Source organism: Plecotus auritus, assembly GCF_963455305.1.
Source record: "Plecotus auritus genome assembly, chromosome: 5".
NCBI lineage: Eukaryota > Metazoa > Chordata > Mammalia > Chiroptera > Vespertilionidae > Plecotus > Plecotus auritus.
Genome location: NC_137776.1, coordinates 99,356,725 through 99,383,873, shown reverse-complemented (window position 1 = coordinate 99,383,873; position 27,149 = coordinate 99,356,725). Strand labels below are relative to the sequence as shown.

Sequence of the window (27,149 nt, the reverse complement as noted above, 5' to 3'; positions counted from 1 at the left end):
ACATCCCCAGTAGGAGGTGTGCAGAAGGCAGCTGATCGATGTTTCTCTCTCATCGATGTTTCTAACTCTCTATCCCTCTCCCTTCCTCTCTGTAAAAAAATCAATAAAATATATTTTTTTAAAAATGTGCCTCTTTGGGGTCGATGCACAATTTAAAAAAATTAAAATTAAAATTAAAAATAAAAAAAAATAAAAAATCAACCCAATGCTGTAACTGAAGAGGCAAGTCAAAACAATTTTCAATCCATTAACCCTTTAAAACATCATAAATGTTTTCCCATTCTGAGCCATTAAATTGTTTCCCTTTTGACTTTAATATCTAATTTAAAAATTACAAAGACAACATTTAAATTTTCAGAAATATATAAATAATTAACTTTTAAACAGGTATTTTCTATGTTCAAATTGTAAGAAATAATTAATAAAATAAATTATGACATCTCTCTCCCAACAGATACTAATGATTGAATTTTTTGCAAATACTAAAACAAATGTTGAATCCAAGATAAGCCTAGAATAGATTACCTTTCTTTGTCAGATAGTTCATACTATTGGCTATAGCAGCAGTCTTGCCTTGAGAATCTAAGGCAGTAAATCTAGCATAATCATCCACAAAAAAGTTATCTGAAAAAAAATTGAAATAGATTTATAATTAATATGACTAAATTCAATCTAATGTTAATTTCAACTGATAATCTGACATGACCATAATGTTTTATAAAAATGCATGAGTGAGATACATTGCTTCATATTTATTAAACAACTTTATAATCCCAGACCCCTATTCCAGTAATAACATTTTAATACACGAAGTTAATAAAAATGAACACATCTCACATGACTCTCATGTATGTATGTGTCATTTTAATGGTTTGAATTTATTCTAGCCCCACTTCTATCACTTTACAGCCTGAGAATGATTTCCTAAAGAGCTCCCTTGGCTTCATCTCTCCCTTCCATTGTCCATCCACCATAATAAGCTCCTTCTTATCCTTATTTGGAGGGGAGGGGGAGGGTGCAAAAATAGGAGAGAAAATAAAAAAATTCTCATTTTAATGTTTTCATGAATCAGAAAATAGTATATTCGTAGCCCTAACAGAAACAAAAGGCCAGTTTCCGATACATATCTTCTCTGATTAGTGCCCCTGGGCATGCTCTCAATAGTCATTTCCCTTCAGATTACTCTTGCCAAAATTCCAGTTTCAGCAAGTCATTCCCTTGCTCTAATCTACCCAGTAATTTCTTCCTGCCTACTAAATGGGCTCCAGCCTGGTATCATAAACCCTCTCTCTCCAGCAACCTCCCCAAGCTTATGCATTACCTCACCCCAACACTGATGCCACTCTTCTCGTTGCCCTCCAAGCACGTTGTGCCCATCCTCCCATCTATTTGTCTGTTCACCCACTCACCTACCTATCCTTTCATTCCAACAAAACACACTAACCCTTTCAGGCCATAGTCTAGACAGGAAAGCACTGGTAAGTTAGACAGAAAGCAGTGCCCTCCAAGACTAAAAGAGAGCAGCGAAGGTGGCAGAGCCAGGGGCTGGGGCAGGAGGCGGCCAGCTGCGCCTTCTCTGACAGGCCCACAGCTCGCCGGGCAGACTGTACTGCTCCAGGGACCAGCACCATTTCTCAGCTCATGACCACGTGCCCATGAAGAAAGGACTTGTCTGTGCTCTTCATTCATGCGTACCCCAAAGGTAACTACTGACAGTTTAAAATGATGAAAACAACAAAAGCTCAGGATAAAGATTCACAACACTGTTCGCCTTGCTCTATTAAAACTTCTGGTGCCCTGGATGGTGTGGCTCAGTGGTTGCACTGAAGGGTCACAGGTTCAATTCCTGGTCAAGGGCATGTATCTGGGTTGCAGGTTCAATCCCCAGGCCTGGGACACATGTGGGAGGCAACCAATGGATGTTGTCTCTCTCAAATGGCTTTTTCTCTCTCTTCCACCCCTCCTTCCACTCTCTAAAAATCAATGGAGAAAAAAAAATCCTTGGTGAGGATTAACAAAAACAAAAAAACTTCCGGTGAAAAGCTAAAACCTAATGTAAAGAAACAATGCAGTTCACATTCTATTTTCTTTTTCAAATATAAGCATATATGCGCATTGCCCTCTACTGAAAAGATATTCAGTTCAAGTTAGATTAGGAGATGGCTGCCATAAAGGAACAACCATAAGTAGATCTACACATTCGTTATTCGCCATGACAACAGATACACTTGGCTCTGACTTCGCCAGTCCCCGTCTTTCCCCCAGTGAGACTGCTTGGGCAGTGATGACGCGTCCCCTTCTTTCCAGCTGTTTGCTGAAGTGGCCGCCAGATCTCACAGGAAGGCCTAAGGAGCACACTGCAACTGGGCGAAGCACATCTGCCTCGTAGAAGGTATCTTGTGGAAACAACCCAAACACTCATCCACTGAGGAATACTAAGCAGCACACGGGCTAGTTACACTATAGATATTAATCAGCCATAAAAAGGAATGAAGTACTACTGACATATGCTATGACATGGATGAACCTGAAAAACATTAGAAGTCAGTCACAAAAACTTCCCATTATATGAAATATCCAGAATAGAAACATCCATAGAAACAGAAACTAGATTAGTGGTTGCTGGAGGATAGAAGAGAAAAATGGAAGGTGACTACTAATGGGCACATCAATTCTTTTGGGGGTGATGATAATGTTCTAAAAATAGATAGTGGTAATGACCACACAACTTTGAAAATATACTAAAATTTGTACAATTTGAAATTGTGCACTTTAAAGGATTTAGTTTTATGGCATGATACTATTTCTCAATGAAGCTTTATTTTTTAGAAAGGCATTATGTTCTCAAAGAAAAGCTACCTAAAATATCTGTTGACATTATTGCTGATTCTGGAATGATGATGAAGAGATAGCTGCTTGAGAGTTTTATAACTAAGAAAGTGAATGACACAGGTCTCCTTTATCATCTAAGCTTGTTTAGTTGGTAAAAGGCACTGAATATTTTTCAAAGTTTAGTAGGATTTATCCAGGAAGAATTTCTCTCCTTTTGGAAGATACTCTTGTGAATTTAGAAGCTTGTATTATAAATTCAAGGTGCAATGAGTTTAAACATAAAATTGTGTCACAATCTTGGGTTATTTTCTGAAAACTGACATCTAATAAATGCAAAGATTCTAAAAAACTAATAAAAAACAGCCCGAAAGTTGTTCCTGAAATGCTTCTTACTGGTTGCTGTTAAATCCAGGTATTCTCGCTCAGCTGTCAAAATCCTAGAATTGATTCGTGGAACAACATTTGGCTGATTCATAATATACTCTACTACATCCTGATCATGGGTCAGTTCACCCTAAAGAAAAGAAGAAAACAGGGTGTGGGTGGGATGAGCATTAAAACACATCTGATCAAAATAATTTATTAGAAACTAAGAAATCATTAACTTTATATTATCTTCTTATGTACCAATAATTGCTAAAAACAAACGTTATCACATCATAGGTCCCTGTTATTGTCAAGCATAGCTTGGTGTATTATGCACAGTATAATGTTAACCCCTTCAACAATGCGAGGCAGATATCATTGATGTCCATTTTAAAGATGAGGCACCTAGGGCACAGAAGGTTAAATAGCTAACTCATGATCACAGAGCTAATGAGAAGGGAATATAAAATGCAAATCCAGGGTTATTTGATCTCTCCACATACCACTGTGCTTCCCCAGAAATAAGCAAGTTCTTCAAATTAGTTAAGAGTTAATGTCACCAGTTCCCAACTCATAAGCTGTATTTTACAACTTCACATGTATCACTCCACAACATGGTCACAAGCTGCAACAAAACCAAAGGAGAAAGGAGAACTGAGGTGGAACACGTACCCGTGAGAGCCAGGAGAAAGTCGCATTGATTTCAAATGCAGATTTTGGACAAAGTCAGTCCTTTAATAAAAATTATACTGAAGACATTTTTCCTATGACACCACCATAGTTAGAAGAAACTACTAGAGATGAAAAAATAAGAAGACTTAAGCAGATGCTGAGAGAGAAAGAAGCAGCCCTTGAAGAAATGTGTAAGAAGATGCACCAAAAATAATAAAATGTTGCCATACTTTAAAAAATAAATAAAATAAAATAAAATAAAATAAAATAAAATAAAATAAAATAAAATAAAATAAAATAAAATGAAGAGTTAATACAAGCATGCCCTGGCCAGTTACTCAGTGGTTAGAGCATCGGCCTACACACCAAAGAGTCAGGGCGTGTGCAGGAGGTAACCACAAATAAGGTGTGTGTCTCTCTCACATCGGTGTTTCTCTCTGTCTCTCCCTTTCCCTTCCACTCTCTCTAAAAATCAATGAAAAAACATCCTCGGGTGAGGATTAACAACAACAACAAAAAAAGTTAACACAAGCAGAAAAACATTCTGAGATCTGCTCATTTTTAGTTTCTCTTAAAGAAAAAAGCCACATAAATTCTCTCAAGCAGTTGATATACTTTGTAATAAAAATCGCCCCAAGCCTTTTCACTCTCAGGAATCCAAGTAACTGCGTATTTCCAGAATCACAATTACAGTGGGGATTCTTCCCTTTTATACTTCTCATATTATAAAAATACTTGTACAGCTGATCCTTGAAAAATACCATTTGAAGTACATGGGTTCGCAAAGGTCCACTGATACACAGATTTTTTTCCAATAAATGCTATAAATGTATTTTCTCTTCCTTATGATTTTCTTAACATTTTTCTCTAGTTTACTTGATTATAAGAATACATTATATAATACATGACATACAAAATGTGTGTTTATCAACTTTTTATGTTAACAGTAAGGCTTCCAGTCACCAACAGTAGGCTTAGTAGGTAAGTTTTAGGGAGTCAAAAGTTATATGCAAATTTTTAACTGCAGGGAGGTTGGCACCCCAACCCCTGAATTGTTCAAGGATCAACTGTAGTTCATTGTAAAAGAAAAAAAAAAAAAAAGACGAAAGTTGAGAAAGAAATGTAATGTACTTCAAATAGGAAAAACTCCGAGTCCCACACCTACACCTAATGATGAAATGTCACAGGTGGAAGGGGGTCCTGAAAGATCCTAAAACCAACCAAAGAGAGGACCCTGAAAATAGGGAGAGAAGAGACTCATCACATAAACCCAGTCCTGAGTCTGATTCACAACTGATTTCTCAAGAGAAATCAGAGATCAAAAGGCAATGGAATTACATATTCAAAGTGCTGAAAAGAAAAGGCAGTCAACCAAGAATTCCATATCCAAGTAAATTATCACTTTTAAATGAAGAGCAAATAAACACATTCCCAGATAAAGAAAAACGAAGAAAATTTTTCACTGGGAGACCTAACTGAAAATGGATCCAAAAATTAAATGTTAAGAGAAAAACTATAAAATGCTCAGGAGGAAAGAAACATAGGTATAAATCTTTGTGACCTAGAATTAAACAATAGTTTATTATATATGATTCAAATAGCACGAGCAACAAAAGAAAGAGTAAATTGGACTTAATCAAAATTAAAAACATTTGAGCTTTAAAGGACACCACCAAACAGTGAAAAGGCAAATCAGCCCTGCCCAATTTTGCTCAGCGGTTAGAGCGCCAGCCCACAGACTGAAGGGTTATGGGTTCGATTTTAGGCAAGGACATGTACCTCAGATACAGGCTCAATTCCCAGCCCCTGTCGTGACACTTTTAGGAGGCAACCAATTAATGTCTCTCTCTCACACTGATGTCTCTCTGTGTCTCCCCCAGTCCCTGCTACTCTCTAAAAATCAATGGGAAAGAAAAATATCTTGGGGTAAAGATTAACAAAACAAAAAAAAGAAAAGGCAAATCATAAAATGGAGAAAATGTGTGAAAATAATACATATAAGTGATGAATATCTAGAATACATAAAAAAATTCTTACAACTCAAAAATAACAAAACAACCCAATTAAACATGGGCAAATAATCTGAACAGACATTTCTGCAAAGAAGATATAGGCTACAATTAAAGAGACGAATAATACCAAGTGTTGGCTACAATGTGGAGAAAGTGGAACCTGGATACACAGCTGACACGAATGTTCATGGTGCAGCTGCTTTGGAACATAGTCCGTTAAAATAGCAGGCAATTCCACTACTACCGTGTTTCCCCGAAAATAAAACATCCTCCGAAAATAAGACCTACTTACAGGTTTCCTTCTGAGTGAAATATAAGGCATCCCCCGGAAATAAGGCCCCCAGGCTCTGTCTCAGAATGAAAATTAATTTACCGTAAACTGGTCACTAGGGCCGCCCCGACTGGCGTCTAGCAACCAGTGACGTTACGTGGAGTCCTGATGTCACTGCTGTGTGGAGGCACAGCGGAGGTCGGAGTGAGCGGTGAGCACGGGGCGGGAAAAAGGAAGAGACTTTCGCAGATGCGTGTAGAAGAACAGGAGGATTAGAGCGGACGGGACGTGGCGAAAGTGGTGAGTGCCGGTCTATCTCTGGTGACACTACCTGATGCTCGCGGCCGCCTTCATGATGACTGAAGTTTCTCAGTGAGTGGCAGACCCTGGTCCAGCCCAGATCCAGGCCCCAGCAAGCCCAGTGACAGTCCCCAGGCAGGCCCCAGGGGGTAAATGTCTGATAAAGGGGTAGAGGGGATGTCTGGTGAAGGTGTTCAGTGGCACAGGGGTGGGGGGAGGGGGATCACTTAAAATGACACAGGAGGATCAAAAGGGGTTACTAAAATGGTAATCCCCCCTCTGATTCTCCTGTGCCATTTTGATTCCCCACTCTGATCCCCCCTGTGTCATTTTGAGTGATCCCCCTCCCTCCACCTTGATACCCCAATTCCTTTTTTTTTACCCCTAGAAATGAGCTCAAAAAGAAAAAGCTACTCCGTGGAGTACAAGAAAGGAATCGTGGAAGACTCTTGGGGCCAAAATCTTACTGCTTTCTGCAAAGAGAAGATGTTGAGTATCCGATTGGTCCAAAAATGGCGAGCAGAGTATGGTAACCTCATTGAACAAGTGGACAAGGGAAATGCTAAAAAGCGCAAGTGTGGATCAGGTCGGCAACCATTATTTTCCGAGCTGGAAGACCTGAACTGTGAATGGGTTGTTGACAGGAGAGCAAAGGCTTTGGTTGTGAATAGGGCTCAGATTCAAGAATTTGCCCTTGCAATGGCACCACAGTTTGACATAGCCCCCAAAGACTTCAAAGCATCACAACACTGGCTGGATAATTTCCTTCAGCGAAGTGAACTGTCTTTAAGAAGATCTACAACATTGTTTAGGTTGGAAGATACTCAAGTTATTAAGCGAGCACTTGCATTCAAGTCCTTTATTGATGATGCTGACTTCTCTAAATACAATCTTTCCAACATGATTGCTATGGATGAAACTGCAGTGTTTATGGGCCAATCATCTCAAACAACAATTGAACAGCGGGGCGCCTCCTTAGCGTACATTCCCTCCACTGCTTATGAAAGTGCACGTGTTTCCTGTATTTTGGCAATTCGTCTGGATGGCACTAAAATCCCACCTTTAATCATTTCTAAGGGCAAGAAGGAAAAGATTGAACGTGTTTTGGGCGTTTTTATTCTTGAAACTGAAAAAGCCTGGGCCACACAAGCAGTTATAAGGAAGTGGGTCGATTTAATGCTGCTGCTTGTTATGCGAGGGAGCCAAAGAGGTCTGCTAGTCTGGGATGCAGCCAGCACTCACTGCGCTAAAGAAATGAAGACATTTCTTCACGAAAGAAAAATAGATCAGATAATGATTCCCGCAGGAATGACGGCCTATCTCCAGACTCTTGATATTGCAATAAACAAGCCGTTCAAAGACAATTTGCGCATGGAAATTAATGACTACATTGAAAATAGAATGGAGAGAAATCAGCGTGGAAACTTTGTGAAACCTAAACTGCAAGAAGTTGTGACTTGGGTGAAGAATTCATGGGAGAAAATCACTGACAGTTGCATTGCAAATGCACTGCGAGCAGGCTACCTTGACAAGAAGTACTCATTTAAAGACAGTGCTATTTGCTAAACATGAGAGATTTGGTCCACTGATTCTGAAAGAAATGGTGTCACAAGAAATTCACCAGGAAATTCAGGAATTGGATTGTTATGATGATGTTCCAGAAGATGATGACATGATTGTCATTGAATAAATGAGTAAATTCTTGATACTGTAGGATTCACAGTTTGTCTGGTTTGTGTTGACAACTACTGTATACAGGTAATAAATTTCCTTTATTTTCATTTAACAATAAATGTGTACTGTATTCTTCTTCATGGAAAAATAAGACATCCCCTGAAAATAAGACCTAGCATGTCTTTGGGGGCAGAAATTAATATAAGACACTGTCTTATTTTCGGGGAAACATGGTAGATATCTGCCCAGGACAGCGTGCACATGGCTGTTTACAGCAGCACTATCCATAGCAGCCAAAGTGGAAACAGCCCAAGTATGCCTCAGCCGCTGAGGAGATAAATGCACTGCATCCATCTGAGGAACTACATTTGTCCACAGAGGGACTGAGACACTAACACAGAATCCAACAAGGATAAACTTTGAAAGCATTATGCTAAGTGAAAGAAATCAGTCACAAAAGACCACATAATGTATGAATCCATTTATATCAAATGACCGAAAGAGGCAAATCCACAGAGAAACAGATTCATGGTTGGCAGCGGTCGGGTAAGGGAAAATGGAGAGTAACTGCTACTGGGTGTCGGGTATATTTTAGGGGTGATGATAATGTTCTGAAACTAGACAGAGGTAATCATTTCGTAACTCTGTATACTCTAAAAACCAATGAACAGTCCACTTTAAAAGGTTGAATTTTATGGCATATGAGTTATATCTCAACAATAACTATATATGTGAAATATTTTAACTTTTTTTAAGTCAAAATTCCTTACACGTAGAACAAATATCTCCCAGAATGACTATCTTAAGAATTTTAAAAATAAAATTTAATCCTGAAACGAATAAAATCAGCTATTACAAAAACAATGTATAGAAAGTCTCATGAATATTTCATTATAGCTTGGCCAGTGTGACTAAATGGGTGAGCATCAACCCACATACTAAAAGGTTGCAGGTTTGATTCTCGGTCCAGGCACATGCCTGGGTTACCGGCTTGATCACAAGTAGGGGGCGTGCAGGAGGGAGCCGATCAATGATTCTCATTGGTATTTCTATATCTCTCTCCCCAACCCCTCCACTCTCTCTGAAATAAAAAATTTAAAAAAACATATTTAAAAAAAATATTTTCATTATTGCAGAACTTGCTAGAAATCTGCAAATCACTTATCAGTAGTGTATAGAAAATAGTGATACTTAAAGAATTTTATTGCCTACTACACAAATGCAAGCAAACCATTCTCTTTCAAAATCAGTCTGCAAATACAGCTCACCAAGTACACTGCTCGTTGGAAGAAGCTGGTGGTCTCCAGGATCTTGTGCATGGTGATGGTTTCCAGCTCATCAGGGTCCAGCTGTGCCTTTTCCAAGGGCATCCCATTGAACAGAACGACAGGCAGCAGACCAACCCCAGTCTGCTCGTAGTAGCCTCTTGCTTCCTAAAACACAAGGGACCACAAACAGCACATTTTTGTCCTTCATAAGACAAATGGAACAAAGCGTATTTTTCATACATACAAATTCTACCCCAAAAAATCAACAGAAATATGGTCACCAAGAAATAACTAAAGAATCACAGATGATATCATAGTTAATATCCTACTGGGTAAATCTGAGATTAAATTACTGATATTTTATAAAAACACAAAACCTTGCAAATTAGGAAGTAGTTTGGAATTAGGAGTAATTTTAAGTAGCTCAAGCTACCAAAACTATACAACAGATCTTTTGGCAATGATGGAGATATTCTATTTCCACTCTCCAATGCAGCAGCCACTAACCACAAATAACCACTTGAAAGCTAGAGGCTACTAAAGGGGCAACACAACAATAGACTGACATAAATTATTAGTGCTCTTGGATATATAGTCTAAGAAGAAATATTTACATCCAATTCTAAGTGAAAAGGGGTCCATGTCACTAAAAAAGAAATTACACATGCAGAAAACAAAACAAAGTTAATGGGAAAACAGTGTTCAAAAATTGCTCTACAATATACTCAGCTCAAGCTTTTTCCTCTCCAGGACATAAGAGGTTCCTTGGCAGGGCAATGTCAGGCTGACAAAATGGCAAATGTAAATGGCAGATAAATATATTTTTTCCTGACTGCCATGTTTCCCTGTCAAAATAGGTACATTCCCCAGATAACAACCACAGACCCCAGAATTAAAACTTCCTTGTTAAATATCTTATAAATGAAAACAGCAGAACTTTTTCACCTGCAAACGGTTGCAGTGGTCCGTGGACCACCAGTTGGTGACCGCTGGTGAGAGAACACAGAGATTGGGTAACCAGCACCAAGCATCAGCCAGGGACTGCTTAGTTTCCACCCAGATCTGGCCAAAGTAGTACCTGACGGCGAGACCTCTCTGAGGGACTGGAGATGGCTCAGGACAAAAGGCCTTTTCTCCATAGCATTGTTCAGACTTTTAAAATTTACACTTTCAAAACTGTAACCATGTAAATTCTGTTCTGTGATATCTCAGCTTTTTCAAAGAAGTTTATAAAAACTCAATTTTAATATACTTTGAGCTTTGAAAATCATTTCCTGAAAACAAAACCCACATTTTAATTCTAAGTGACAAGAAAAATTTAAGTAACATTGGTGGTCTTTGGGAATGGCAACTGAGTGAAAGGCAGGAGTTGGAAAGAAGACGTTTTGACTATTTAGCTTCCATTTTTACAACTTGTAAAGAGTTTACCAGACAAAATAACAGAAAGCAGCCCAATTATCAAAGAGCCAAGTTTAAAAATTACATGTGAGCATTCCTATCAACTGATCACCAAAAATGTTAATTATAAATAATGTTAAAACATTAATCACTGGAAAAGTCTTATGAATGAGCCACTCACAAGTGACAACTGAGATTAATAAAGACTCAGAATTAATATGCCAAATGCAAAATGTTTGCATGTGTAAGTTAGAACTTTTTAAACTACCATTATCTTACTGGCTTTGAAAGATATACACCTATCAGATGATACTCTTCAGTTTAAAAGTTCTACTTTAATTGTACTGCCCAGTTTTAGAAATAATTGCTTCCTTCCAGTATCAGAGATAGAAGATTCCACAGCTTCAGATTTATAACAAAAGTTACAGATATTTATAAGAATAAAAACATTTGCTGAATGCACTCATTCCTCCTTTTGTTCAAAAGAATCTATCTCCTTGGGCTTTTTTCGTGTGAGGGTACAGCTCCCGCAAGTTTAAAAATCTTACTAAATCATTAGATTCTTAGAACCTATAGGAATCTCACAACACCCTTCTCTTAAGAGTATACCCAGCTTCCTCCCACTCCCAGCATGCAGCTCAACAATTTAGTGCTCTGGGTTAGATGAGACACTCACTGGACATCCTTATCAATATTACTTCATTCAAAAAATCAAAAAAGGTAAGTGACTCAAATAGTTAGAAAATGAAGTAGCATGGACAAGTAATATGATCTCATATATAGGAAGAGCTGCTCATTAGTGCAGATGAGGAAAATGGCCAAGTCTGGAAATTCCTGAGGAGCTAGGTCTGATACACCCATTTGATTTTTTAGCAAAATAAAGATTTAAAAACATAAAAGACAACATGTAAAAATACCCTTTCCCCAAACTTGTCTATTGCATACTTTCCAAGCAAATACTTTTGATATAACCATCACCCACAATAAAAAGGCAACATGAATTTTTTCTTCAATAGAATAGAGAAAATTAAACATTTTCTAAATGTGAAACAGATAAAATTCCATTAACTTCCTCAAATATTTGGTATTTCCAAAGTGGTCTTTCTTTTATTTCATCTAGTATTCTTTTTCTACAGCCTACTATTCTTGCTGTTTGTGAAAACATGAAGAAAAAAAAAGTATTAGGCCCAGCCAGTGTGGCTTAGTTGGTTCAATCTTGTGCACCAAAAGATTGCTAGATTGATTCTGTCAGGGCACCTACCCGGGTTTCAGGTTTGATTCCCAGGTCAGGGCACATAGGGGAGGCAACCAATCGATGTTTCTCTCTCACATAGATGTTTCTCTCCCTCACTCTCTTTCTCTCTCTCTCCCCCCCCCCCCCTCTTATTCTCCCTCTCCCATTCTCTCTCTCTACATATATATACTGTATATACACCCTATATATTTAAAAGAGGTTGCTGGTTCAATTCCTGGTCATGGCACATGCCTGGGTTGCAGGCTTGATCCTCAGTAGGGGGGTGTGCAGGAGGCAGCCAATCGCTGCTCTCTCTTCGATGTTTCTATCTCTCCTTCTCCCTTCCTCTCTCTAAAAAATAAAATTCATAAAAACATATTAAGCCCTAACTGGTTTAGCTCAGCGGATAGAGCGTCGGCCTGTGGACTCAAGGGTCCCAGGTTAGATTCCGGTCAAGAGCATGCACCTTGGTTGCGGGCACATACCCGGTGGGGAGTGTGCAGGAGGCAGCTGATTGATGTTTCTCTCTCATCGATGTTTCTAGCTCTCTATCCCTCTCCCTTCCTCTCTGTAAAAAAAATCAATAAAATGTATTTTTAAAAATATATATTAAAATTTGTAATTGAAAAAATCACTGGGTGTCTATATCAATATTACTTTATTCAAAAAATCATAAAAGGTAAGTGACTGAGCAGAATGCTGCAATATCATAATAGATCCATCTCCAGTGTCAGCAGAACAGATATGATGCCCAGCTTCAGCTCCATACCCACCCTGATATGCCGTAACACAAGGAGACGTCACATTAAAGCAGGATGATGTCAGCATTATGGCTGAAGATGGTACCCTTCCCACAACAATTTGGCATCCACCACGGACAAAAGTGCCTTTATAAGAGGTTAGTTATCCAGCACCATTTGCCACGTGGCCCAGGCAGAGACCTGCCCACTGGTGCATCGGGTGCTGGGCACACAGACTCCAACCTTGCCTATGGACCCTGTGTGGTCCATGAACTGGCTCCAGAGCCTCTTGGACACAGCCTGGGGAAAATGTCTTACGATATCATCCAGGGACAAGAGAGCCTTTGTGGAAGTGCAGGTTTCTAACAGAAAAGCCCCAGGACAGCACTGGAGAAAATAACTACAAGTTTAGACATAGTAAAGAGGGTAAGAGCAACAGTCTGACTTTACCCATACCACCCCTCCCCAAGGCAGTGCAGCTCATGGCCCAGAGATATCTTCTGTGCCTATGACTTCTCCTGCAAAGGAAAGTGAGAGCAAGTGAGCTGGCTCCCCACTATCTAGGATGCTGCACAGATGCTCATTTCTCTGTCATCCATCCTAAAGCACTGATTTGGGAGCTGCATGCCTGGGAGTGGGAGGAGACTGGGAACACAGATGTTGCTTTCAGGGGGCATTTAATGGAGGCAGATCATACTGCCTTCATCAAGATGTACACCCATGAGCCATCCAGAACACCTCCTCCACAGATTCCCCCAAGGGCTCACGGTACCAGTGCTCACCCCAGACACACTCCCACTCTGTGGTGGCTCCCAGTGTACACTCCTGACAGTGGCAGCAGACTGAGTTTTGCCAGATGGCCAGTTAGCACATACAGAAAGTCAGCCCAAATCTGTGGGCTAGAAAGAGCCAAAAAACTTGAGCTTTAGGACCATCTTGGGGAAAACAAAAGGGGGGCTGGTCAGGGCCCAATATTGGGCATTGTAGAATCAAGAGAATTTATACAAGCTTCTGAATTCTGTACCAGAGGGAACAAAGAGCATGAAGCAGGTGTATCCACAGACAGTCAGAATGCCCCAGAATGCCAAGCAGCCTGAAGAAAGGTATTTCACTCAAAGGCAGTTACAAAAGACTAAAGAAAGTGACTGCTACTTCAAATGCAAAGAAAGCATGCAAAACTGCAAGAAACATGAAAAATAAAGAAAGCATAACATCACCAAAAGAATCACAATAATCTTCTATTAGCTGATCCCAAAGACATGGAGACCTGTGATTTACCCAATGAAGAATCCAAAATAGCTGTTTTAGGGAAATACAATAAGCTATGAGAGAGAGAGAGAGAAAGAGAGAAGAAAATTCAACAAAATAAGGCAAACAATATCTAAACAAAATTAAAAGTTTAACAAAAAAAGAGAAATCATAATAAAAGAACCAAGCAGAAATTCTAGAGCTAAGAAATACAATGAATGAAATGAAACAGCATTAACATCAAATCAACCAATCAGAAGAAATAAATCTTTGAGTTAGAAGACAGGAACTTTGAAATTATACAGCCAGAGAAGAACAAAGAAAAACGAATGAAAGAAAGAAATGATATATGGTTAAATTGAAAATTACTGGAGTCCCAAGAGACAAGATGGAAAAGAGGCAGAAAGCTTATTTTAAGAAATGGCTGAGAACTTTCCAAATCTGGGGAGAGATTTTGATATCCAAGTTCATGAAGTCATCAAAAAAAATCAACTTAAGAGATCCTCAGCAACAGACATTATAATGAAACTGTCAAAAGTCAAAGCCAAAGAGAGGATATTAAAAGCAGCAAGAGAAAAGAACCTTGCTGCTTTAAAGGAAGGCCGTCAGCAGATTGATCAGCAGAAACTCATAGGCAAGGAGAGCGGCCTGATGTGTTCAAAGTGCTGAAAGAGAAATTAGGATCCCAGAAGAAAACAAGATGGAGCCATAGGTAAACACCTAAACTGCTGCCTCGCACAACAATTTCAAAACTACAACTAAAAGACAAAACGGACATCATCCAGAACCACAGGAAGGCTGGCTGAGTAGAAATTCTACAACTAGAAGGAAAGAGAAAAGCACACCGAGACTCAGAGGAGCTGCAGGAGGTACTGAGACGCGCACGCCGAGAGGACTGGCAACTGAGTGCGCAGCTGGCTTTCTCAAGCGGGAGGGAGACAAAAGCTCCCAACTGCACTGAACTCCAGTTCCGGGCGAGACTCTGAGAACCCAGACTCATACAGGCTGAAACTGGACTGTCAGGAAAGAGAAAAGCACACTGAGACTCAGAGGAACTGAGGAAGGCAGAGGTACTGAGGCGTGCACGCGGAGAGGGAGGGCAACTGAGTACGTGGCTGGCTTTCTCAAGCGGGAGGGAGACAAAAGCTCCCAACTGCACTGAACTCCAGTTCCGGGTGAGACTCTGGAAAAACAGACTCATTTGGGGAGAAACTGGACTGTCTGGCAGTGGGCGGAACTTGAGGGCGGCTTTCTCTCAGAGGTGCTTGCATGATTATCACGGGACACTGAGACACGGGCCTATTAGGGCAGAGCTGATGGGAAACCAATGCTGTCTGCTCCGCCCTGAGACTCTGCCCCATCCAAGCTGAGCACAGAGGCTTTTGCAGGTCTTGTCTCATAAGGGTGTCTCCAGCACAGAAGTTATCCCAGCGTAGACACAGCTGATCCTCACAGACAATTGGCCTGGAGGTCAATTCCTCCCAGTGATACCAACAACAATCAAGGCTTAACTACAACAAGACTGTGCACACGGCCCACAAAGGGATGCACCAAGAGTGTCCACCTCAGGTAACTGGGGAGGCTGAGCCACTGGGCCTTATAGGACACCTAGCACACAAAGCCACTCTCTCAACACAGGGAGGCAGCCAAAATGCAGTGACAAAGAAAAAGATCACAAATGAAAGAAATGGAGGAAAGCAAAATACTGGATATAGAGTTCAAAAGCACGGTTATAAGGTTTTTCAAGAATTTTCTAGAAAAGTCCGATAAATTTAGCGAGACCCTCGAGGATATGAAAAAGGACCAACTAGAAATTAAGCATACACTGACTGAAATAAAAAATATTATACAGAGATCTAACAGCAGACTAGAGGATTGCAAGAATCAAGTCAAAGATTTGAATTACAAAGAAGCAAAAAACACTCAACCGGAAAAGCAAAAATATCCAAAAATATGAAGATAGTGTAAGGAGCCTCTGGGACAACTTCAAGCGTACCAACATCAGAATTGTGGGGGTACCAGCAGAAGAGAGACCAAGATTCTAAAAAACTATTTGAAGAAATAATGACAGAAAACTTCCCCCACCAGGTGAAAGAAATAGACTTACAAGTCAGGAAGCGCACAGAACCCCAAACAAAAGGAATCCAAAGAGGACCACACCAACACACATCATAATTAAAATGCCAAGAGCAAAAGACAAAGAGAGAATATTAAAAGCAGCAAGAGAAAAACAGTTAGTTACCCACAAGGGAGCACCCATAGGACTGTCAGCTGATTTCTCAACAGAAACTATGCAGGCCAGCCGGGAGTGGCAAGATATATTCAAAGTGATGAATAGCTAGAACCTACAACCAAGATTACTCTACCCAGCAAAGCTATCATTCAGAATTGAAGGGCAGATGAAGAGCTTCACAGATAAGAAAAAGCTAAAGGAGTTCATCACCACCAAACCAGTATTATATGAAATGCTGAAAGGTATTCTTTAAGAAGGGGAAGAAGAAAATAGTAAAGATAAAAATTATGAACAACAAATACGTATCTATCAACAAGTGAATCTAAAAATCAAGTGAATAAAAAATGTGATGAACAGAATAAACTGGTGAATATAATAGAATCAGGGACATAGAAAGGGAGTGGACTGACAATTCTCGGGGGGAAAGAGGTGTGGGAAGAGACTGGACAAAAAGCGTACACCTATGGATGAGGACAGTGGGGGGGGGGCGGTAAGGGCAGAGGGTGGAATGGGAACCGGGTAGAGGGGAGCTATGGGGGAAAAAGGAGGAACAATTGTAATCTGAACAATAAAGATTTATTAAACTAAAAAAACAAAAACAAAGATCTTACCTATGGACACAGTAGGATAGTGAAGGCTTGGGGTGGGGTAGGAACTGACTGAAGGGGGAAACGGGGGAAAAAGGGAGAAATCTATAATACTCTCATCAATAAAGATTTTTTTTAAAATCTAAATAAATAAATAAATAAATAAGGATCCCAGCCCTGCTGTTTGCTAGATCTCAGATTTTGGTCCAGTGACCTAATCTCTTCAATCTCAGTTACAGTTCTTCATCTGTAAAGTAGTGATTATAATAATATCTACCTCACCTGAATGCTGTGAGGTTGAATTGAAAGAGTATATGTAGCCCAGCTGGTGTGGATCTCTGGTTTGGTTCTGGCTGGGTCACATGCCTGGGTTGTGGGCTCCATTCCTGATGGGGGGGGGGTGTGCGGGAGGCATCTGATCAATGATTCCCTCTCATCATTGGTGTTTCTATCTCTCTCTCTCTTCCTCTCTAAAATCAATAAAAATATATTTTAAAAAGAAAAAGAAAAAAAAAGAAAAAACAAAGTGTTGAAAGAAAAAACTGCCCACCAAAAATACTCTCCCAGGCAAAGGTATCCTTTAGAAATGAAGTAAAGACTTTCCGAGACAAACAAACGTTAAGAGTTCATCACTACTAAACCTGTCCTACAAAAAATGCCAAAAGGAGTTCTTTAAGCTGAAGTGAAAGGATTCTAATCTATACTAATAAAAGCCTAGGTGGCATCTCACCCTCGCGTCATCACAAGATGGTTGCCCCCATGTCATCACAAGATGGCCGGCAGGGGATGGCAGTTGTGGATGATCAGGCCAGCAGGGGAGGGCAGTTGGGGGTGACTGGGCCAGCAGGGGAGGGCAGTTGGGGGCGACCAGGCCTTCAAGGGAGGGCAGTTAGGGGTGACCAGGCCGACAGTGGAGGGCGATCGGGCCTGCAGGGGAGGGCAGTTGGGGGCGATCGGGCTGGCAGGGGAGGGCAGTTAGGGTGACCAGGCCTGCAGGGGAGGGCAGTTGGGGGAGACCAGTATGGCAGGGGAGGGCAGTTAGGGGCAACCAGGCTGGCAAGGGAGAGAAGTTAGGGGTGACTGGGCCAGCAAGGGAGGGCAGTTAGGGGTGACCAGACTGGCAGGGGAGGGCAGTTAGGGGTGACTGGGTCTGCACGGGAGGGCAGTTGGGGGCGATCAGGCCTGTAGAGAAGGACAGTTGGGGGGGGGTGAGAATCAGGCCTGCAGGGGAGGGCAGTTAAGGGCAACCAGGCCTGCAGGGGAGGGCAGTTGGGGGGGACCAGACCGGCAGGGGAGGGCAGTTAGGGGCGACCAGGCTGGCAAGGAGGGAAGTTAGGGGTGACTGGGCCAGCAGGGGAGGGCAGTTAGGGGTGACCAGGCTGGCAGGGGAGGGCAGTTGGGGGCAAACAGGCCGGCCGGGGAGCAGTTAGGCGTCAATCAGGCTGGCAGGGGAGTGGTTAGGGGGTGATCAGGCTGGCAGGCACAAGCACTTAGGGGCAATCAGGCAGGCAGGTGAGCAGTTGGGAGCCAGCAGTCCTGGATTGTGAGAGGGGTCCCAGATTGAAGAGTGTGTAGGCTGGGCTGAGGGACATCCCCACCTTCCTGCACAAATTTTATGCACCGGGCCTCTAGTAGATAATAAAAGCCTAATATGGTAAGTGTCTGGTCATCCGGCCTACCATTCAACCAATCAAAGAGTAATATGCTAATGACATGCTAAGGCTGCTCAACCACTCGCTATGATGTGCACTTACCACCAGGGGTCAGATGCTCCATCTGGTAGGTTAGCTTGCTGCTGGGTCTGGCCAATTGGGACTGAGCAAAATGGGCCAGACACGCTCTGAAGCCCTCCTGTGGTCCCTCCCTGGCTGGCCAACCTCCCACATACCTCCCCAGCCCCGATAGTGCACTGGTGGGGTCTCTTGGCCTGACCTGCGCCCTCTCGCAATCCAGGACCCCTCAGGGGATGTCAGAGAGCCGGTTTCAGGCCGATCCCACAAGCAAGGCTGAGGGACACCACTAATTCGTGCACAGGGCCTCTAGTACTATATAATAAAAGGGTAATATGCAAATTGACCCTAACAGTGGAACAGCTGGTCACTATGATGCACACTGACCACCAGGGGGCAGATGGTCAATGCAAGAACTGCCCCCTCGTGGACAGTGCGCTCCCACAGGGGAAGCTCCGCTCAGCAACAAGCTGGGCTGATGGCTGTGAGTGTAGTGGCAGTGGCGGGAGAGGCCGCCAGAGGGATGTTGACTGCCAGCTTAGGCCCGATCCCCCAGGGAGAATTTTCGTGCAACAGACCTCTAGTACTATCCTATCTAATGAAAGAGTAATATGCAAATTGACCATCACTCCAACACACAAGATGGCTGCCCCCATGTGGTCAAAGATGGCTGCCTCCATGTGAACACAAGATGGCCACCACAAGATGGCCAGCAGGGGAGGGCATTTGGGAAGGACCAGGCCTGCAAGGGAGGGCAGTTGTGGGCGATCAGGCCAGCAGGGAAGGGCAGTTGGGGGGGGGGGGGACCCAGGCCTGCAGGGGAGAGCAGTTGGGGGGTACCAGGGCAGTTGGGAGAGACCAGGCCTGCAGGGGAGGGCAGTTAGGGGTGACCAGGCCTGCAGGGGAGGGCAGTTAGAGGTGATTAGGCTAGCAGGGGAGCAGTAAGGCATCAATCAGGCTGGCAGGCAGAAGCAGTTAGGGGCAATCAGGAAGGCGAGCAGGCTGGGAGCCAGCAGTCCTGGATTATGAGAGGGATGTCCGACTGCGCGTATGGTTGTCAGGAGCTGGGTATAGTGTAAACGGGGATTGTGAGAGGGATGTCCGATTGCCCTACCAGGATCGGGCCTAAACCGGCAGTCGGACATACCTTGATGGGTCCCAGATTGGAGACGGTGCAGGCTGGGCTGAGAGACACACACCCCCGTGCACGAATTTCATGCACCAGGCCTCTAGTAATAATATAGTAATCAAAACAGCATGGTACTGCATAAAAATAAACACACAACCAGAGAATCAAGAAGTCAGAAATAAATCTATGCATATATAGCCAACTAATATTAGATAAGGAAGCCAAGAATACTCAACGGGGAAAGGATAGTTTCTTTGATAAATGGTGCTGGAAAACTTGATAAACACATGCAGAAGAATGAAACTGGACCACATCTTACACTACTCACAAAAATTAACTAGAAATGGATGAAAGACATTTCTGAACACAGGCTTGAAACCATAAAACCCCTAGAAGAAAACAGATGGAAAAAGCTCCTTGACATGAGGCATGGCAATGATTTTTTTTTAGATAAGACAACAAAAGCATAAGCAAAAAGAAACTAATGGGACTACATGAAGATTAAAAACTTCTATATAGCAAAAGAAGCAAATAACAACATAAAGAAGATGTCTATTGAATACATGCAAATCATATATATGATAAAGGGTTAATATCCAAAATATGTAAGAAAAAAATGTCTGATTAATAAGGGGTAGAAGAACTGAACGATATTTTGCCAAAGACATAGCAATGACTGACAAGTACATGAAAAGGTGTTAAATGTTGCTAATCATCACAGAAATGTGAATCAAAACCAAGATAAGATATCACCTTATACCTGTTAGAAAGGCCATCATCAAAAAGTCAAGAGATAACAAATTTTCATGAAAGTATGAAAACAAGGGAACCCTCATGTAGTTGATGGGAATATAAGTTGGTTCAGCCACTGCAGAAAAATGTATGAAGGTTCCTCAGAAATTATAAAATAAACTATGACATGATCCAGCAATCTCACTTCTGGAGATAGAGCTAAAGGGAATGGAGACAGGCCTCAGAGATATCTGCATTCCCATGTTGTCACTGCAGCATGACTTATAAGACCCAAGATATGGAATCAACTTAAGTGTCTGTCAGCAGTTGAATGGAGATATATATACATACATACACACACACACACACACACACACACACACACACACACACATATGATGAAACTAGAGGCCCAGTGTACAAAATCTGTGCACGGGTAGGGTCCCTAGGCCTGGCTGGTGATCAGGGCCTATTAGGGCCTTCCAGCTGCCGGCTGGGGCCTTCCTTCTGGCTGCCGTCCAAGGCCTTCTTTCATTCCACACCACCCCATGGTGGTCAACGCACATCACAGCAAGCAATTGAACTCCCGGTCTCCTGGTCAAACTCCCAAGGGGACACTTTGCATATTAGCCTTTTATATATATAGAAGATATTATTCAGCCAAGAAAAGTAATTAAGTCCTGCCATTTGCAATAACATGGATCTAAATAAATCAGAAAGAGAAAGACAAGTACTTATATGTGGAATCTGAAAGAGCTGAACTCATAGAAACAGTAGAATGGTGGTTGTCAGGAGCTGGGTATGGTGTAAATGGGGAGATGTTCTTCAAAATATATAAACTCCCAGTCATAAGTTCTGGGGACCTAGTGTACAGCATGATGATTATACTTAACAATACTGTATTATATACTTGAAAATTGCTAAGAGAGTAGATCTTAAATAGTCTTACCACAAAAAAGAAATGGTAATTATGTGAGGTGATAGAGGTGTTAACATTGCTGGGTAATCATGTATCAAATCAACAAACTGTACACCTCAAACTTACACAATGTTACAAGTCAACTATCTATATATATAAAACCCTAATATGCAAATAGACCAAACACAGAACAACTGAACAAACAGTCACTATGACATGCACTGACCACCAGGGGGCGCACGTGGAACATGGCAGGCAGCAGAGCGCAGAACATGGCAGGCATCGGCCACGGCAGGATGGTGGAGCAGGTGAGCAGGGGCGCCAGACCAAGGCAGGACGCCAGTCGCTGTCATCGGGACAATCCTCTGGTGGTTACTGAAAATTCTTTTCTCCCGCACGCCACTGTCCCACCCGGCACTCACACCTGCTACTGGCACCGAGCCCGCTCGCACCCACTGTTGGCACCCAGCACCGGTCCCAATTGCTCTGTGCCGTCAGCAGGTGCGAGCGGCAGCTGCTGGCCCTGATTGCCCCTCAGGGCTTCTCCACCTCCCCCTGCTCCACAGGCCGACGCTCTATCCACTGAGCCAAACCGGTTTTGGCGAGAGGCAGTATTTTAATTAGTTTTGCACTCAATATCAATGTACACATATAATAAACCTATGGGTTTGTGTTTTTTTATCCCTCTAAAAACTTTCATTCCCAGGATAGACAAGTGTCACCACCTCTCTAGAAAGCTTTTATCGATCACTGCCCCAAACTGGCAGAGCTGCCCACTGTAGGCCTCCCACCTACAACATGCAAACAGTAACATCACAACCACCACACTTCATGCTCTTACTGTGTGTCACTCCCCAACAGGCTGTGTGACCCCCCAACAATAGGCACCACCTCTTGTTCCACTTTCTATGATAAAGGGGCTGACACAGTACTACCAGGTGTGTCTAAAAGTAAAACATTATTCCTTATTTCAAAGTATTTCAGAAATGTCTCTAGTTGTTAAGTTTTGTTCTTACTAAATAGTATTTTGTTGAATCTCTCTAAAAGGAGGAAAATTTGTAGTAGCAGATCTCTTAACCAATATAAGGTAATACAACAAAGACTTGCTATAGAGCATGCTCAGTTCTTACACTGGTGAGCTACTCTCTAGAATGCACACATATTTGCTCCCCTCATTTGAGCTGTTTGTTTATCAAAATAATTTGTGTCTGTTTCCAAACCAACTATTTTCCTTAGTGAATGAAAAAAACATAATTTAATATTATACAGCCAACAAAGTATGACTGCAAAAAGAAAAAGTTGGTCTCCCCAAGAAAACAAACCGAATGACTAGCAAAATTCAAAAAGGTGAAAAACTAAAAACAGCTGATGCTGAATTAGATGTGGGTAAGACAACTACAAAAGGGGAGAGGAAGATTATAAAAATCTCAAAGGATTCTGTACTCAGATGAAAGAGAAATAAATAATTAATCATGAGTATGACTTCTAAAGGAATGATAGCTCAGATCTCCAAACAAAAGAACCAAAGGCCTTGTTCTTCATTTGAGAAAAAGAAAGCAGTTGGTAAACAAATATCCTTTTATAGTTTTAAATTAATATGTTCTGGAAATGTATTTTGATTCACTGCCACAACATTTGTTTTCAATAAACTGACCACCTCATTCCTGCTTGCAATAGGTAAGAGCTTTACTGTACTTAATATCGCACTAAGGAACATACTAGCTTTAAATAAAATTTTCAAATATTTCTCTATATTTTTATTACCACATTTTGCCATTCTGTTTATTACATTTCTTAAGACATTTCCGTCTTTAACCTGAATAACTATAAATGATACACACTGTCATACCTCATATCCTGGCAATCAATCATACTTCCAACAGATTTTATCCAGAATATACAGTATATCATACAAGTATTACCATTGCATTGTGAAAACGAAAAGGCTTTTCAATTTAATATGCCAGCTAAAAAATCAGTATCTTCACAAAATTGAAATATAAACTACATTTGCAGACTCAGAGATGTGATCTGGTTTCTAAATTTTTAAATGCTAGTACCTAAATACTTTAACCAGCACCACTAATAACGACAACCTCAAAAAGAGGAGGTAAGAAAAGTACCGTGTTGCAGTCAAATGAGAAATGCTGAAAAATCCTTACCTTCCGATTCTGATCATAAGCAGAATCAATCCCCAAAATGCTGTTCACTTCTACATATGGGTATTTCTTCTCCAGGACACTGACCACATGTTCAACTTTCACCTTTTCTCCAGTCCTTACTTTGTTATATATCTGGAAAAAAACAACTGGTTAACCAACTATACTTTTAAATTTCAGAGTGTTTATTACAAAAGATTAATGAATGTGGAGGAAAACATGACTATTTTTCTTAAAAGGTCAAATGGGATCAGTAGGGAATAGCAATTCTCTTTTCCATATACCTCAATATGCCTTCTTTTTTTTAATTAAATGAATTAACAGGTTTCAAGTGTGCCACCACCCAAAGTCAAATCATCTTCAGTACCAAATACTAGGCCCCTTTAATTCCCACCCCTCCCACCTGTTCCCTCTGGTAATCACCATACTATTCTCTGTATCTGAGTTTCAGTTTATAACCCACATGAACGATATCATAGGGTTCTTAGCTTTTTCTGACTGACTTATTTCACTTAGCATAATATTCTCAAGGTCCATCCATGTTGTCGCAAATGGTAGTTTCTCATCCTTTCTTATGGCTGAATAGTATTCCATAATATATGTGTGTGTGTATATATATATATATATATATATATATATATATATATATATTATATCTTCTTTATCCCATCCTCTATCAAAGGACACTTTGGTTGTCTCCATGTCTTGGCCACAACGAATAATGTTTCAATGTGCATATATCTTTGCAAATACATGTTTTTGAGTTTTTCAGGTAGATACCCAGGAGAGGGATTGCTGGGTCACATGGTAACCCTATTCTTAATTTTTTGAGGAACTGCCAGACTGCTTTCCACAGTGGTTGTACAATCTACATTCCCACCAGCAGTGAGTGAGGGTTCCCTTTTCTCCACAACCTCTCCAACATTTGTTACTACTTGTCTATGTTGATAACAGCCATTCTAACAGGTATGAGGCGGTATCTCATTGTAGTTTTGATGTGCATTTTCGTAATACCTACTAAAGTTGAGCATATTTTCCTATACATACATTGGGCACTTGTATGTCTTTTTTGAGAAGTGCACATTTTTTTATTAGATTGTTAGCTTGGTGTTGAATTGTATGAATTTTTTATAGATTTTGGATAGTAAACCTTTGTGGGTTTGCAAATATCATCTCCCATCTGGTCGGTTGCCTTTTTGTGTTGTTGTTGGTTTCTTTTGCTGCACAGAAGCTTTTTAGTTTGATAGAGTCCATTCATTTATTTTTGCCTTTACTTCCCTTGCCTTTGGGATCAAATCCATAAAATGTTCGCTAAGACCAAGGTCCATTAAGTTCAGTTCCTATGTTTTCTTCTATGTATTTTATTGTTTCAGATCTTATATTTAGGGTTTTGATGCATTCTAGATTTTTACAAATGGAGACAAACTTTAATCTAGTTTCATTAATTTGCATGTGGCTTTCCAATTCTCCCAGCACCATTTATTGAAGAGGCTTTCTTTTCTACATTGTGTGTTTTGGGCTCCTTTATCAAGAATTATATGCCCATTTACATGTGGTTTTGTTTCTGGGCTCTCAATTCTGTTCCACTGATCTGTATTTTTCTGCCAGTACCATGCCATTCTGTAGTATAATTGGAAGTCGGGTAGTGTGATACCTCTGGCTTTGTTCTTTTTCTCGAGGTTGCTTTGGCTATTCGGGGTCTTTTGCAATTCTATACAAATCTGATTATTTTTTTCCTCTATTTCATTAAAAACTGACATTGGGATTTTGATGGAGATTGCATTAAATCTGTATATTGCTTTGGGAAACATGGCCATTTCAACAATGTTGATTCTTCCAATCCACGAACAGAATATCTTTCCATTTTGTTGTGTCTTTTTCATCTCTTTTAATTATGCTTTGTAGTTTTCAGTATATAGGTCCTTTACATCCTTTGTTAAGTTTCTTCCTAGGTATCTTATTCTTCTGGTGGCAATTGCAAAAGGAATTGTTGTTGTTTTTTTCCATTTCTTTTTCTAAAGTTGTATCTTATCAAATGCTTTTTCTGCATCTATTGATAAGATCATATGATTTTTATCCTTTGTTTTTGTTAATGTGGTATATTGCATTGATCTATTTGTGTGTGTTAAACCATCCTGTGCCCCTGGAATGAACCCCACTCTATCATGATGTATTATTCTTTTAACGTATTGTATTTGATTTGCTGGTATTTTCAAGATGCCTTCTTAGAAACTATATATTGATAAAATGACCCAATCTGTTCATACTTACATTAAGCCCCAAATGTAAAACTGTATTAAATTTTCCAAAATCTGAATGTAAGCAATCCTTGAAATAAGAACTCATGTCCATGATGTTTAGAGGAAATAAGTTGCAAAATATATATGGCAAAATCCCTGTTTTTATAAAGCAGACATAAAACAGATGTCTATACATGTGCTGTTAAACATCTAGAAGGATACAAGGCAATCTTGTAATGGTGGTTAACTTTAAGGAGCAGGATTAGGGACTGGAGACAGCTAAATTTTAAATTCACACTTTAATATTATTTAGGGAAAACATTTACAGTGAATTTTTTTTTTACTTTTGCAATTAAGAATAAACAAAAATAAATGAAAATTCATATTATCCTTTCCTTCACATAGCTATGGGGGGGATCTTTAAAAAGCAGACTTCACACACCATCCTCAGCAACATCTCAGATTTCCTCATGCTCCCAGCCCTGCTAACTCCCACTACCCTCACTGCACAGACAAACAGCAACGGCTCACCTGGCATCCCTGCCGCTCTCCTGACCTTTATCAGATCCATCTCCACACGTGATCAGAATGAAGTTTTTAATTGTAGTTTAATTCTGGGATCTGGACGCCTGAGCCGCCCTCCCCCCCCCCGCCCCCCCCGCCCCCCCCCTCCCCCCGCCGCTTCAAAACCAGGTTCTCCTCTCCACTCGGCTCTCACAATACTCTACTCAAGTCCTATTAACAACTTAGAATCACTATCTCTGATTTGCAGCCATTGTTCAACTACTCGGGTTGTTCCTCCTATACTCAGCTGTGACAGCGTTCCCCTCCCTAACAACGCCGCGGCCACCCTGCATGGTCTGAGGCCTAGTGTTGCCATAGCCAGCTACGCTCCCCACCATGTGGGGGTGTCTCCACTAGACTGCCAGTTCTCTGAGGACACAGGTGACTTCTTACCCCCTTTCTCTATCCCTCACAGCTAATACTAGGTCTGGTAAAGGGCCTTTGGTGACTGTTAGCCAATAAACATGCATTTTACCTAATTAAAAAGCACCCCTGAGGCCCTGGCTGGTTTGGCTCAGTGGATGGAATGTCGGCCTGCGAACTGAAGGGTCCCTGGTTCGATTCCCGGTCAGGGCACATGCCTGGATTGCAGGCTCGATCCCCAGTAGGGGATGTGCAGGAGGCAGCCAGTCAATGATTTTCAATCTCATCATTGATGTTTCTATCTCTCTCTCCCTCTCCCTTCTTCTCTAAAATCAATAAAAATATATTAAAAAAAACACACACACACACACACAAAAAAAAACCACCCCTGACTGAATCTCTAAATAATAGCATAATAGACAGCAGACTGACTCCATGTTTCCAGGTAAAATAAATGTGGTGAGAATCGCCGAAACCG

The 27,149-nt window shown here is 41.1% G+C and overlaps 1 protein-coding gene across 5 annotated transcripts in view; it reads right to left on the bottom strand.

Moving 5' to 3' along the window:
* The window catches only part of UGGT1 (UDP-glucose glycoprotein glucosyltransferase 1), a 200,882-nt gene that overhangs the window by 87,358 nt on the left and 86,375 nt on the right, over positions 1 to 27,149 (bottom strand). For all 5 annotated transcript variants that reach the window (XM_080670465.1, XM_080670464.1, XM_080670463.1 and 2 more), the window contains exons 18-21: positions 23,508 to 23,639; positions 9,396 to 9,560; positions 3,226 to 3,346; positions 526 to 624 (exon numbers count right to left, since the gene is read on the bottom strand). In XM_080670465.1, coding sequence (XP_080526591.1) covers positions 526 to 624; positions 3,226 to 3,346; positions 9,396 to 9,560; positions 23,508 to 23,639 — 517 coding nt within the window. The remainder of the gene's footprint in view (positions 1 to 525; positions 625 to 3,225; positions 3,347 to 9,395; positions 9,561 to 23,507; positions 23,640 to 27,149) is intronic.